This window comes from Ambystoma mexicanum, chromosome 6q (genome assembly GCF_040938575.1).
Source record: "Ambystoma mexicanum isolate Mex_15411 chromosome 6q, UKY_AmexF1_1, whole genome shotgun sequence".
NCBI classification, from domain to species: Eukaryota; Metazoa; Chordata; class Amphibia; order Caudata; family Ambystomatidae; genus Ambystoma; species Ambystoma mexicanum.
Genome location: NC_090937.1, coordinates 115,969,329 through 115,984,306, shown reverse-complemented (window position 1 = coordinate 115,984,306; position 14,978 = coordinate 115,969,329). Strand labels below are relative to the sequence as shown.

Sequence of the window (14,978 nt, the reverse complement as noted above, 5' to 3'; positions counted from 1 at the left end):
ATTCACAACAGTTTATGCAGCGTGACCCCTAAACTGAACTTGCCTCTTGGCGCTTGAATAAAGGGTGTTCTGATGACCGGAGTCAACGGTACCTACTTCATTCCCCAAGAAACCATCGAGGCAGAGCGCAAGCGCTAACAAATGAACCTGCAAGCAGCTGTAGTTAGGTGGGCGCCCAACCCACTGAACTATCGCGCCTCGGAGGGCATCAGTGCTTGAGTGCCGCGACCTGCCATGACACCAACACCGGACACCAGATCAACTACGTCTCAGGCCCGGCACGGCACACTCGGCGTAAACCTTGCGCAATACTATGTTGTAAATTTCAAATAGAGCCGCCCCGGATGACATTCCAGCCTGCATTCAAAAGACCTGGCCGTCGTGAAGTGCGTTTTCCCAGGAGACTCCTAAACACAAGGCTGGCATCTGGCACCCATCCCTGGCATGGGGTATGGGGCTTCAGCCACAGGGGCTCACAGCGGCAGGGGCGCACTAAGAACCAACAGAAGCCCTGAAAAACATGTTCAAAGCGGCGCCACATTTTGAGCAAGTCCCACCCCTTTCACGTGAGAACATTAGAAAATAAAACATAAAAAGAGGCCCAGGGTTCAGAGGGGTCTCCAGGATTCCCCGTAGGCCAGTCCAGCTCTGCATCAGCGGATACCTTCCTGCCCACCCAAAGCCTTTTACATGTCACAGCTTCACGTGCACACGTGTGAGCACCGCCGCATAACTGAGTGTGATAGCAGGCACTCATTTATGGGCACCGCGGAGCAAAAGTGACTTGCTTTGCGACAGCCACACATCTCAGTACTGCCGCTTGCCATCCCTCGGAATAAGAGGCGTTAACATTATCAAATCAGCCCCGGGCTGACGAAAGGCCGAGTCAGCTCAGTTCAATTTATACAGCAGACGCACTAGCCCACTGAGCTATCTTAGTTATCTGCAATGCAATCATTTCCAGGCCTTAATCCACGAGTCCGTGGCCTATTAGTTGACAGCCAGCAAAGTCATGCCGGACCACTTGCAGTATGTCTGTGTGTGGTGGGGGATGGGGGAGGAGTTCGTAGGAGGGATGATAGGGGGGGGGCGGGTGGGGGGAGATACTCTACCGGGTGCTGAAGTGACGCAATCAGCTCACCTGACAGCCCTAGGCTGGCTGGAGGTGTTCCAGGGAAAGTCTACACTTTTCTAGTAATTATCCCCCAGAAGCGAGCATCGCTAGATAGAGCGTGTGCCCCTGGACCTTACGTTGAAGAGCTCCGTGCCTAGCAAGGCTGGGGGCTACACGAATTATCCTTCTTAAATCACCGCATCCAATTTACAAGAATCTGCCCAGCGACATTTTACCAAGGTGGGTTTTAGGGTGGCAAAATAGGAGGTAGCCGGTGAAGGATACTTAATGGGTGGGACACTAGAATGGGGGAATAGCCACCCGTAAAAACAGCACAGTAAAATGTCCCCGGAAGTGAGCTGTCATATATGCGTGGGCGGCAGATCACGTGGGACCTTTCTGCGCTAGTGCACACGCAAAATGAAAGCACGCACGGACATGACAGACTAAGCGCCAATTGGAAACAGCGCCGCCTACTGGAAGAAACTGAAATGCACCACGTGCAGGAGATATTGTGAGTTTGCCCTGGGTTGCGACCACCCAATCTGGAGTTGTGTGGTTCCTGGGGAGCTGAAGAGAATGGATCAGCCTTTTTGTTTGGGTTTTTATAGTTAGTGCTAGCGTTTCGACTACTCATTGGCGCCCCCTATCGCTTGATGGGCAGGGGGAACTGGGGCACATGGAGTTGGATATGATTTGGCCGGGATCACCCAGTTTTGGTCAAATGGTGAAGCAAGGACCAGCGCCTGTGTCTCCAGGCCCCACCAGGACACTAACCCTTGGCATCGCTCTTGTGGGATGACATTTGCTCTTGAGGACCCGCGCACGAGTGTGATGAGTGTGGCTGTGTACGGCGCAGCTAGCTCCAAGCCTGGGCTCTAGAACAAGGCCACCACCCCTGAAGGCTGCTACTCATCACGTCAAATTGCATGATGCCAGAACCCAGCTGCTTCGTTTTGCCCTTTCTGGACTAGGAAGGGTTACTTTATTTATTTATTTGTAACGCGCCAAAGCCCGTGGGCATCAAGGTGCAGAGAAAACAGTTCTTGGAATCGTGCAACAATGTGGTCCAGCAAGGGAACTTGGAAGCCCCACAATGCAGAACATGATGCTACAATGCTTCCAGAGAAGGCCATTGCAAAGATACACATGTTAAGACCACATGAAAAAACATGAGATGCACATTTTCGAATGGGAATATAAGTGTCGATAGATGTATCACACATCCCAGGATGTCCCTTGTCTCTCCCCATTACAGATCCTTGTTGCTGGTCAGGCCAGTCTTAGTCTACTGCGAGGCGGAAGGGTTTGTGATGAGGTGTCGGCAGCCAGGCTGCTTGTGGGAGAACAGCTTCCATAGCAATGAAGGGCTGCGTCCTTGGCCTATGACTGATGGGAAATGGGACTGGTTTGCCTGCCATGGCCGCATAATGCAAGCCACTGCTACGGAGACCAGGGATGGGCGTAGGCGGGGGGATTCTTCAGACACAGTAACAGTGCGAAACGTGGCCAGAGGGAGTCCAGGTTTGTAGAGGAGTCATCCCTAAAAAACAGGCCCGGGCTGCATATAGGGCAATGCCCGAACCAAAAACGCAAAATGCTAGTGTGGGCTTGTTTTTTTGGTCAAAGTGGGACACTGGTTTGGCCAATGTGGGCCAGTTTGGTGAGTTACTTCACTATGCTGCTAGCAGCTTTGGCCATTTTGCGGAATACATTCTCTGTAAATTGCAAAATGTGAATTACATTTTATCAAAAAAACTCCCCCTGGGGTACTATTCAAACAGTCTGTCACAAAAGGATTGAATTGCCATTTGCAACGGTGGGACACTTTTTCATTGGTGCCCGGGACAATTGTATGCCCCAGTCCATCAACAAGTGATGCTGGAAGACATTATGTGCCTAATCAGCTGTCCTGTCCCACTCCAGAAGGTTGCTTCTGAAAACCATAACATCACAGCACAGTCTGCAAGCCCCCAACATAAGGCCAGAGGATCGGTGGCCTTTCTCACATTCTAGGAAAGCGGGGTGCACAGCTCTTGGAGGAGACAAAACCAGATTCCTTGAGTTTCCAGGGTGCACAGCCAAGGGCGACAGAGGCGCGCAGCTTAAACATGGGAAATAATATGTGCCCTCTGTTTGGTAAAAGCGCAGCTTGTGGGTCGTGATCAAGTGCGTGCCTTTTCTGACCAATGCTGGATCTTCTTAGATTGGGTGGACGATGTCACACACCATGCCCGGTTTAGTGATATATGGCGTGTAAGCTGACTCAGGAAAAAGAAGGGTCGGTCGCGACCCTTGGACGGCTTCCAGGCAACTGGGGTGCATTGATCTGAGTGTCCCTGAGCGCGCGTGGGATTGGAATTTTGGCCCCTCTGTCACTGGGAAAAAAATGATAGCCAAATAACCCTCCACGGTTATAGCATTCAGTGAGCGGGGACATTTGAGGGGGGCCAGAGGTATGACACAGAAGAACAGCATTCCAGGAGTTACAACGCAGCCGGAATTCCGTATTGCCAATAAATGAATAAGGTTGGGCTGACAGTATATCCTTTACTCCCAGAATGGCGTACCTGCTGCGTTTTCAGTCACGGACTGCCCGCCCCATGCCCTCCATCCTTCTCCCCATCCATTTGCAGCCTCGGCCGATTCCAAGATCATTAAATATCAAGCACATATCCTCCAAGAAAATTGGTGAATTGTATGCATGTGAGTGATCACTTTTATAATGCGCGGGCCTAGCTCTGAAGAAGTGGTGCACTGCACAACAAGGGGATACAGCAATGGGGTACACACACAATGCAATATAATATATAGAACAAACGGGTACACAGGGAGGCAGCGTATACATTGAATTAGAATATCCCTACGTTTGCTTTGCTTGCAGACCGGCACCACCAAGCTTCTGGGCCCTACGCTGGTCCGTATCACCAACGCCACTCCACAGTGAAAGGTATTGCAAATGTGAACAGTCTGCCAACACCAATCTGCAGTGTGAAATGGAAGGAATAACGCCCGGCTATCATCACAGCGACAGGAAGTAGGCTTGCCACATTTGGGCCTTTGGAAAAAAGGGAGTTACCAGTACAGGGAGAACCAAAAGGCTTCAAGTGCCCGCAGCTTCCTTTCTGCCCCCTTCCTGATTGACCTTTCGGGCCAGGTCTGGACCTGGAAGACCAGGTCTAGGACTGCGAAGGGACAGACCGACTAGAACTGACCATTGGGTCCTAAATTAATAGGGGAAACATCGCAAGCGCTACGCACACATTTATGCATTCAGTGAATGAAGACAATTTAGAGATGATCCACTTAAAAAAACCGCAAAGAAAGCACAGATGTATGAGATTAAACAGTACCCTCACACAAAGAGTGGATTATAGCAGATCAGCCTTGAAAAAGGGCACCACAGGTCGAAACACGTTTCGGCAACAAAAACTAAGGAATACATTAATCACTATGTTTAACGTGTAGATATCTCAATTTTGAATCTTCAGCTTACAAAAGGACAACAGCAGTAGACTTTTTGAAGGGGAATCTGGGCGTCTGCTACACGGGTACCCATCACCCAGAACCAGCTACTTATGAGGGCACAGGTTATATATAGCCAGTGTACCTGTGGAACCGCAGCAGCCCTACAACTAAATCTTCTTGAACCAGGATAAGCGAACCCAGCGCTGTGACAAGTGGACCCACATGGCCACTCTCTTTGTTCATACTCAAGACGTATTTGCCAGCAACAAAGCTTGCCTCTTAGCCGCTGAGAGTGAAAGGCTCTGGTTAAGGCCCAAGGGGTTGAGAAGAAAGGAGGGGAGGATAATAGCAGATCAAGAAACCTTGCTGCTCCCAAACAAAGGAGGGCCAAGCAGAAGGCACACTGCCACGCAGCCATATCTGATCACGCAAGGCGTGCTCCAACATGAGCACCACGCCAGCCAGTGAAAACTGAGAGCCAGCCAAGCACCGCCATTGTCTTCAACACCATTATTATGTTTGAAGAAAAAACAACCTGCCCACTTAGAGAGACATCAGCATACTTGACAAGATTTCGAAAGATTACAGAGGGATATACCGTCAATCAGGGGAGAAAAGCCCAGAGTGGAAAACAAGCTCTGCCACAGGAAGGGAAAAATACAGGACTCAGCATGCACCATAGTTGAAGTGGATGCAAGTTTCACAACACCGGCTCCACAGGCAATTATATGCCACCACAACAGTACCTATATTGTGTACCCTTGGAAAATCAAAGACTGGAGATAATAGGCCACTGGTGCATGAATTAAAGAAATGTAAAGGCCCGCTGCCGTGCAAAGGTATGAAGAGCTAAATTCAGGAAGCCATCTTCCTGTCCACCACACTCAATCTGTCTCTGTGTTATGGTGGCCTTTCAGGGACACTACCTATGCTACATAAACATCACCTGATCAACGATCAACTAATCGGCTATTGTTTTGTAGGCAAATGTACAGGGGTCTGAGCCTTCGATGTGGGCTGAATATACCTGAGCCGGCCAAATGCACCCGCGATGATGCCCACCACCCTCAATAGCCTCAATTTCCCACTCAACAGCAGCATCCATTCCTCATCACCCAGGTTCAAGATGACGTACAACAAGCAACTATATTGAAGGCTGAGGAAAATGTTCAAATGCCCATCAATCTCCAGGAAGATCTTATTCTAGCCAAAAACAATACCCCCTGGCTTTTTATGCAACCACAAATTGTCATTTGGGCCCTATTTCGCTGCCTGCCGAGCATCGACCGTGCATGGATCTTTGGGGTGAGATTGCACGTTATCAAAGCACCTTGAAGCTCTCAAAGTCACATCCATTACTGCAGCACTAGTGATGCAACATATACTCTGGAAGAGACAATCCTTAAGAAAACCAGCTAGTCCACGGTGCGCTCTTCACCAATGTAATATGCGGTGCAGGCGACTTTAAACCATGTCAATTCCTCAGCTTCCATTGGGTCTGGGAAAGTTCCCGTCCTGCTCAATCTGATCTCGGGAACTTCTCACACTTAAGGGTGGCAGTCCTTCAACATACCCTGGAGTTTGTCAGTCAGACCTCCTCTCCATCTGTGATTCCCATCCACCTTCTCATATAGTCGATTCTTTCATAGGCCACGCTCAGGCCTCAGCCCTCCCAGAATGATTACTCAGAAGCTTGGCCTACAGTACGAGGTAAAGGAAGACACGGGCAAATAAGCACCAAACATTTTAGGATTGCTCGGTCGCGCCGTCTCGAGGACCTCATCCATTATTAGGATATTTATTGAGCGCGGACCTAGCTTCGGGAAGCAACAGAGTGCTTTACAATCATAGAGGGAAGAACACAGTGAGGGCAGCAGAGAAAAAAGCAAGTGGAGCTAACAGGGGAGGGTGGGCAATTGGCAGCAGAGGGGGAGACAGTGGGGAGCAGATCACTGATTCTCAGGTAGGGTGGGGAGTGTTGGGTGTGTGGACCTAGGTTTTAATGAGAAGCCATTCCTTGAATAGGAAGGTACATTGACGCCTAACATAATAGTGCACTAACTAGACTCCAAATCAGCCATTGGGATTCCAAGTAATCGCATCAAGAGAAGCGAAGGAGCCCATTGTTTCTCCGTCATTAATTCTATGGTCCACCTGACAGCACTGACCTGCTCCCATGCTATCACAGAGCACTCTCCCTCCTCTTCATCTCTCATCCTCTTTCCTTCCTTTGCTCTTTCCTTTCCACATACTGAGGGCTGGATTCCCATGAGGGGGGGGGGCACGATATGCCATCCCTCGGACAGACCTAAGAGCACTGAGACCACACCGGTGGTGATTTGGTGCACTATAAAATACTTCTAACAACATATGTGAACTAGCTCCCTAGCTGCAAGTGAAATGCAACTAGACTTGTGAACAGTGGTGATGTGTCCTTTCACAGGGAATTCGCCCCAAGCAATTGTTGTCCATTTGAGGGTCTGTGTTCAAATGGTTTCATAGAAGATTTTCAATAAGGCTTCCACCGCCCCTCTACCGGACTGTATAATGTTCCTAGTCCCACTAGTTCAGTTCTGCCCTTCATCTGCTTGCTGGCCCACCCTCTGGCAGCACTTATTGAGTCACTGGCACTTCTCCTCACCCCTACACCCCTTGTCACTTCTCCCCTCCCCTCTTCTCTGCACTTGCGTGATCTGAATGACACAAGGCCTGGTAAGATCATTGTTTTGTCCTCCCTCTGCCCCCCCCCCTCCCTTGTCTTGTCGCACCTAGAAACACTTGTGTACAGGCGCGTTATACAGTGCTTATCATATAATAACATATCGTTCTCCGCTTTGGAATATCTCACCTTCACACTCTTTATTTTCACTAACCCCACTCACACCTTCCACACTCAGAAGCTACCACTTTGTGCTACAAAACATTAAGGGCCTCATTCATGGACTTTTTAGCGCAGTGCAAAGTGACTTTGCACTGCCAACAACCACCCTGAATCACATAGAGGAAGGTGCAAACTGTATTGTTGCAGTACAATGTGACTCGGCACCACTGCAAAGTCACTTTGCATTGCAAAACAATACACGTTGCACTGCTCTGTGAATCACTGCACTTAAAAATACCATGAATCAGGCTATGGCCTGGCAACAAAATAGAAAAATATGACAAGGTAGCTAAGCAACAGGCAGCCAATGCCTCGTGCTGGGACCTCCGGCTCACAACTACACAGTAAGCATTTTAGACATAATGAGAAACTAATGATGTCCGACCCACAAACATAGAGACAGGTGGCAGTAGCACATATCTTAGAGGATGTACCATCTGAACACAAAGTTGCTCATATCAGGCTTTGCATTGGATCTTTGTGCCATTGGAAGGGTCACTTTGCATGCCAGGCTCTTCTTATAGCTGTGATTCCAGTGCGGTCAAGCCCGCCGCCTCTGCGGGGCGCTCAAAGCCCGTCCCCCTGTGCCGCACCCATGGAGGATGTCCCCGACTTCCCTGAAATGCTCAGAATCACCCATGAAACCCAATGAGTGCATTTCCTGATACTTGGTCATAATCCCTGTAGGCGAGAATGGGTGGCCATTAAAAATAACAGACCTGTTTCTCATTAACCAACCAGGCCCTGGAAAGGGAGTGTGCTCTTAGAAGCAGGGCCCACACTTAAGATTGGATAAGCAGGAGTTAGAAGCAGCTCTTGGGGATCCAGCGACTAGGGAACGAGAAGCCAGTACATAGTGTTCCGCAAATAAGACTTCCAATTAAGATGAAAACGTATAATTGGGTCCATTATTTATGAGACATTGTGGTTTAAATGTTATATAGATGTGTCCTAATGTTTATTTATAGATTGTCCCACATGCACAGAATTAAATTCACATCGGTGTGTTGGTTCGACATAAGTTGGCCTGTGGAGCCCAACGGAGCTCCTGGTAGCGGTTGGTCTGTAGGCACTTCTAGAGGAGCTACGTAGCTCCCAGCTCCCCTCCATTTCGAGCCCTGCCGGATAATCTAAGGGATAGGTTAAGCAGAGTGAGTAGCACGTCACAGCTCAGGAAGGAGCCGGGCAGTGCACAATGACTGTGTGTTCCGGCCCACGGCTCATATCTCCCTATTTCCCAGCGGATTGTGTGGATACGCGGATTGGGAATAATAACAGTATCAGCCATTTACACAGCAACAGCAACACTCTGACTGGCTTCTTGGCTTGTATAATATGCCAGAGATTGACGCCGCTGCGGCTAACTTGTGACAGTCCATGCTTGGGTGTCCGAGCAGTCCTACTTCGGAGAGTGTATGGAACTTCTGACGGGGCCAGTTCATGGCTTGTTAACGGCTGCACTCTGAACCCTGCTACACTCCCTGGGTGGCAGCTGCCGCTTCCGAATCTCTCGGGCCTTCAGTCCCGTTCATCCTGGCCTTGTACCCCTGTGCCATGTTGATCTGAGTGGCTTTCCTCAGACAGCAGAGGGCCGGCACACCCAGGCGTATTTCCAGAGCTTGTCTCTGAGCTGCCTCTGGCCTGCATCTCTTCATGGCCGAGATCTGCCCCGCAAACATCCCAGAAAGGTTCTCGCGGAACATCAGTAGACATGCCTGCTCGGCTAGTTGACCTGTTGCCCCCTGCGCGCAAACACCACCCAACCCTGCGCTCCAGCCACGTGGCCATGCCACAACGTTTGGCCAGTTTGCGGTAATCAAATCTAAGAGCCCCCGCAGTGCTGCCGGCTCTGGTAATCGCCCTCTGCCGCATATGGCGGAGCATTTGAAATGCAGACGCCCTCGTGCACACGCTGAAACCAGGCTTAAAACGACTCCAAGCGCCCCGCGTGTCCTGTTTCCCTGCATGCCCTGGTCCAAATATCTCGGCTCAAACTCTGAGATCAAACGTATTGCGGGGTGTTCTGCCACCCGAAGCGTGTCACATAGTAGTGACATGCGGATGTCCTCGCGCATCTCCCTCATTGACACAACCAATGGGATTTCAGAGCTTCCAAAATAACAGCTTGGTGTTACGCATCGTATTCTGATGTCCAGCGCGGGTCAAGGGCAAGGCCACACGGCCACCCAGAGAACCGCCAGCAGAGGGAGCCAGGCTACCCAGACAAGATGCAATGGCGACCCTTCGCGAGGTAAAGGCGAGTGGTGAGGTGGGCAGGGGTGCCTGCCACACGCACACAGACAGCGAGTAAAGCCAGGCTGCCCAAAGTCGAGTGGTCAACCTCGAGTGCTGGGGGCGTGAAGGGTATGAATAAAGGTCGTACAATTGTTACTTCTGTCATGGCATCACAAAAACCCAATTGCTTATTCGGCTAGTCACTAAACTGTTGACCGTGGGGACCCGGGTTACTAATGTGTGTTTACCCAATGGAACGATTTGTGTGATCCTGGGCAAATCACTTCAGAATGGCCCAGATACATGACAACATGGGGACTACTTAAGAGACAGGCCGGCTTGCAGTATTGAATGATAGATACATGACAGACCTTGAGTTGACAGACCTCGACAGAGGTTCCTTTCCCATTTCAAGGCCCTGTAACCCGAGCGTTCGAGTCGATGAAAGTGCGGGTTAATTGCGGCTAAGAGCTTTCCCGCCGGGGCCCGGCAGCGCCGCGCAGCCCCTCTCCACGGCGCGTCCTCTAATGAGACGAGGCGGCGCTCTGATATTACCCTCCTCAGGGGGCACCGAGCGGCGGCCCCGCGCTCGGGGCCCATTACCACCGGCGCGGCGCGCGCGCAGCATCTCCAGGCGGCGACATAGGCAGCAGCAGATGAAAGCGAGCCCCCTAGCCCGGGGAGCCGGTCACTGAGCATCTCCCCGCCCGCCAGCCCTCCCTCCGGCCTGTTTATCCACCCCGCCCTCGCCGTCTCTGCCTTATCGGTTCATCCAGACAGGGGAATTGACTCCTAATTCCTTCCGGGGCAGCCTTCACCGGAGCCCCGCAGTTATGTATCTAATTATCCAATTAGGCTTCATCTCCAGCATTATAGGCAGAACTGCACCCCCTCGCAGGAGGCTGCGAGGGCACCGATGTCTGTAGTGCTGAGCGCTGCGAGTCACGCCCCAATCAGCAGGTCACACACCCCAGGCAGGGGACTCGAGGCGCTAGCCACAGATTAATGCGGCTAGTGCATCACGTCTACGGCAACATGTGTGTTCCAATTCCAAATGGTCTGCTCTCAGAATAACCCCACCCCCCCCCCCCCGTAAAATGACTTCCCAACCGAGACCCACGTCCATCGTATGGACCGCCAGCCAAGGCCAACCACTGAAGAATCGCGCCCGCTGCGTGCGGCCACCACGCCGCTGCTACCCACACACCCACCGGAGCGAGGCAGCCCTTGATGTAAATGAATACAACAACCTTAAATGAATAATTACGTGTCTCCGTGTCCATTCGGCGGCAGAACAGGGTAAAGAGCCACACACGTATACACATGTACGCAGGGACCTCGAAGGGAATGTATCCATTTACTTTATTTGCACCCCCCCCACCGGCACAGACATATATACCAGGCTCCAGAATCATTGTTGAAGGCATCCGCTTGGGCACCTTGTTGTCCTGTTTTAAAACCCCCAGTTTCTTTCCAGAGAAAACGCAGACATACTTGAAAGCCAAAAAAAAAAGAGAGCCGATTGTGACGGAAGCCACCCTTACCTTCCGCGGCGGAGGTGCTGCTGGCCCCCAGCAGGGCCAGGGCAGGTAAGAAGCACATCTGCAGGACGTAGCCCAGCCCCAGCCCGCGGCGCGCCCTCTCCATGCCCTTGCCCATCACCGGCCGAAGGCTGCGCGGCTGCCCACCTGGCTGCCACGGGAACACTCCACTTTTCCCTGCTCGGTGCCCGGGTCGCGCAGTAGTAACCAGAAGCGCTCTAAAAAAACAAGGCGTGCGTTATCTCCCCCGCGCCGCCTCAGATTGGATTAATATTTTGACTTGGGTTTTCATAAAGCACTCGGTAACGCCGCTTTTGTCGATTTGATGCGCCGCAAAAAAAAGGTGTCCAGCCACCAACTGATTGTGCCAGGCGAGAAAGGTCCACCGTTGCGGTCCGTTGTGATGCTTTTTAGCCCCAAAATAGATGAGTCGTCTCCGGTCAGCTGCTTAAAGGCAAAAGGTGCGCTGGGTGATGTGCTCCCGGGGTGCTGATGCCCTGCTAGGGGAAGGACCCTCAGCCGCCTGCCGCTCTCAGTGTGGAAGCAGCCCACCTCCAGGTGCCTCCGCCGCGCCTCGCTGTTGCTGCTGCACACACGCTCCCACTGCTGACGAGGAATAGGCGCGCTGAGCGGAGGCAGAGGATGTGAGCATCTCTCGATCCAGAGCTGCACAGCGCCCGAGAAGCCCGGCTCAGCCGCAACTCTTCAGCCAATGGGGGCCGCTGTCCACTGCCTCCGGCGGGCGCGGCGAAGTCCCGGACTGGAGTCTCGGGGCGGGACTCGCGACTGTGGGAATCACCCGTGCAGAGAGAGCGAGGTGGGCGTGCGTTCCTTATTCCACCGAGCGGCCAATGAGCAGGACCAAGCCACACATGTGCAGGAATGCACCAGCCAGGTGTTTATTCTATTGCCGAAGAACAGCCCATACCTTCATTAGGGATTCAGTTCAAAGTGACACAATCATATTATAAGGAATCAAACCCGCAGAAGCCCTGGAATCTAACAGCTGGCCTGCAGATTGCCCTCACATCTCTGCAGCAGGCACCCAACCACCTGAGATTACTGGGAATTTGCTTGCATTCTCACATCTCTGCGGCAGGCCCCCAACCACCTGAGATTACTGGGAATTCGCTTACATGCCCTCACATCTCTGCGGCAGGCACCCAACCACCTGAGATTACTGGGAATTTGCTTGCATTCTCACATCTCTGCGGCAGGCCCCCAACCACCTGAGATTACTGGGAATTTGCTTACATGCCCTCACATCTCTGCGGCAGGCACCCAACCACCTGAGATTACTGGGAATTCGCCACCTGAGATTACTGGGAATTCGCTTACATGCCCGCACATCTCTGCGGCAGGCACCCAACCACCTGAGATTACTGGGAATTCGCTTGCATGCCCTCACATCTCTGCGGCAGGCACCCAACCACCTGAGATTACTGGGAATTCGCTTACATGCCCTCACATCTCTGCGGCAGGCACCCAACCACCTGAGATTATTGGGAATTCGCTTACATGCCCTCACATCTCTGCGGCAGGCACCCAACCACCTGAGATTACTGGGAATTCGCTTACATGCCCTCACATCTCTGCGGCAGGCACCCAACCACCTGAGATTACTGGGAATTCGCTTACATGCCCTCACATCTCTGCGGCAGGCACCCAACCACCTGAGATTATTGGGAATTCGCTTACATGCCCGCACATCTCTGCGGCAGGCACCTAACCACCTGAGATTATTGGGAATTCGCTTGCATGCCCTCACATCTCTGCGGCAGGCCCCCAACCACCTGAGATTACTGATCATTCGCTTACATGCCCTCACATCTCTGCGGCAGGCCCCCAACCACCTGAGATTACTGATAATTCGCTTACATGCCCTCACATCTCTGCGGCAGGCACCCAACTACCTGAGATTACTGGGAATTCGCTTACATGCCCTCACATCTCTGCGGCAGGCACCCAACCACCTGAGATTATTGGGAATTCGCTTACATGCCCTCACATCTCTGCGGCAGGCACCCAACCACCTGAGATTACTGGGAATTCGCTTACATGCCCTCACATCTCTGCGGCAGGCACCCAACCACCTGAGATTACTGGGAATTCGCTTACATGCCCTCACATCTCTGCGGCAGGCACCCAACCACCTGAGATTATTGGGAATTCGCTTACATGCCCGCACATCTCTGCGGCAGGCACCTAACCACCTGAGATTATTGGGAATTCGCTTGCATGCCCTCACATCTCTGCGGCAGGCCCCCAACCACCTGAGATTACTGATCATTCGCTTACATGCCCTCACATCTCTGCGGCAGGCCCCCAACCACCTGAGATTACTGATAATTCGCTTACATGCCCTCACATCTCTGCGGCAGGCACCCAACCACCTGAGATTACTGGGAATTCGCTTACATGCCCTCACATCTCTGCGGCAGGCACCCAACCACCTGAGATTATTGGGAATTCGCTTACATGCCCGCACATCTCTGCGGCAGGCACCTAACCACCTGAGATTACCGGGAAATTATCAAAAAGCGCTGTCAAAATAATCCTTTTTGTGCCTGCTCTAACGGCAATTAGCACACAATTACGACCAAGGCTCCCCTAGTGGGCAAACACATGTGCAATGGGGCGCCCAAAGACTCGGCTTTATTAACAATCCATAAAAAGCAGGCACAGCAATAAGCACACGAGCCCAAAGAGCCCTCTGGTGATCCAATAGAAAACAATAGATTATAAATCAAAAACACGCCACAGCTGACATCATCCTACAATCAATCCTAGTTACAAAAACCTACCGGGTTGAGGGATTGGTTAGAGTAATTGTCTACATATAGTTTGTATACGGGTTAGTCCTTTCATTGGATATGACTATCTGATGGCCCCAGCTTTGGCCACCCCTACATTGATACAGGTAAGAAAGACAAAGGGCCCGATTCATGCAAAAGTGCACGTTTCACCTGCAATTTTCCGTGCACCAAGATCGACACTGCGCGAGCCTGCACGCCGAATAAAAATGCACGCCCCGTGTATTCATGGAATGTACTGCGCAAAGTAACCGGTTAGGTTAGAACTCTTAGGCAGGTCGAGGGGTGCTGGGAGTTCGCTGACCCAACACTCATGGAGGGCCTTACTGCTTCCCTTCCCAATAGGAACGCAGGTCCAGACGGACAGAAAGTTATACTGTGGTTTTATTACAGTCAAAACCAACAGGGCATAAAAAGTACAAGGATAGAGCTCCTGGAACTTCTCAACGATCTCTGGCGCACAGGCCAGTTTTTAGGCAAATCCACGTCACAATGACATCACAACCTGGGTCCCTCTCCAGCAAACCTATCACATCCTGTCATTGGGTGTTGAGTGGTAGTTTCCCTGTAGCAGTCCCTATATCAGTTAGTTAACTGGCCCTTCCATGTCAGGTGCCAGGCATGGACCCTCCCCAAAAAGCGCTATGTCTACAATGTTGCAGTATGCAGACCTGATGATTGGTCTGTGCCCATGGCTACCCACCCCTCGGGTCCTGAACTGTGATTGGGTAGAGCTGCTGCCCCCGGGCCTCGGACCCAAATCGGTTCTCAGAACGGATTGTACCTGTTCAAGGTAATAAGAGCAACTATGTGTCCGTATTATAAATGTGTGTGACCACCATAGATTATGAGAGTGCTCGCTCTCGCTGTACAACATTGAGGTTCTTGTTGTATCAACTTTGCTGCAAGCCATTGTCTTGCTCGTG

General features: G+C 51.6%; 1 protein-coding gene across 2 annotated transcripts in view; it reads right to left on the bottom strand.

Annotated features, from left to right (window-relative positions):
- Positions 1–12,007, bottom strand: part of UNC5C (unc-5 netrin receptor C) — a 498,641-nt gene extending 486,634 nt beyond the window's left edge. For both annotated transcript variants that reach the window (XM_069630547.1, XM_069630549.1), the window contains exon 1: positions 11,243–12,007. In XM_069630547.1, the coding sequence (XP_069486648.1) occupies positions 11,243–11,357 (115 nt within the window). In that variant the 5' untranslated portion in view covers positions 11,358–12,007. The remainder of the gene's footprint in view (positions 1–11,242) is intronic.
- Between the last annotated feature and the right edge of the window lie 2,971 nt (positions 12,008–14,978).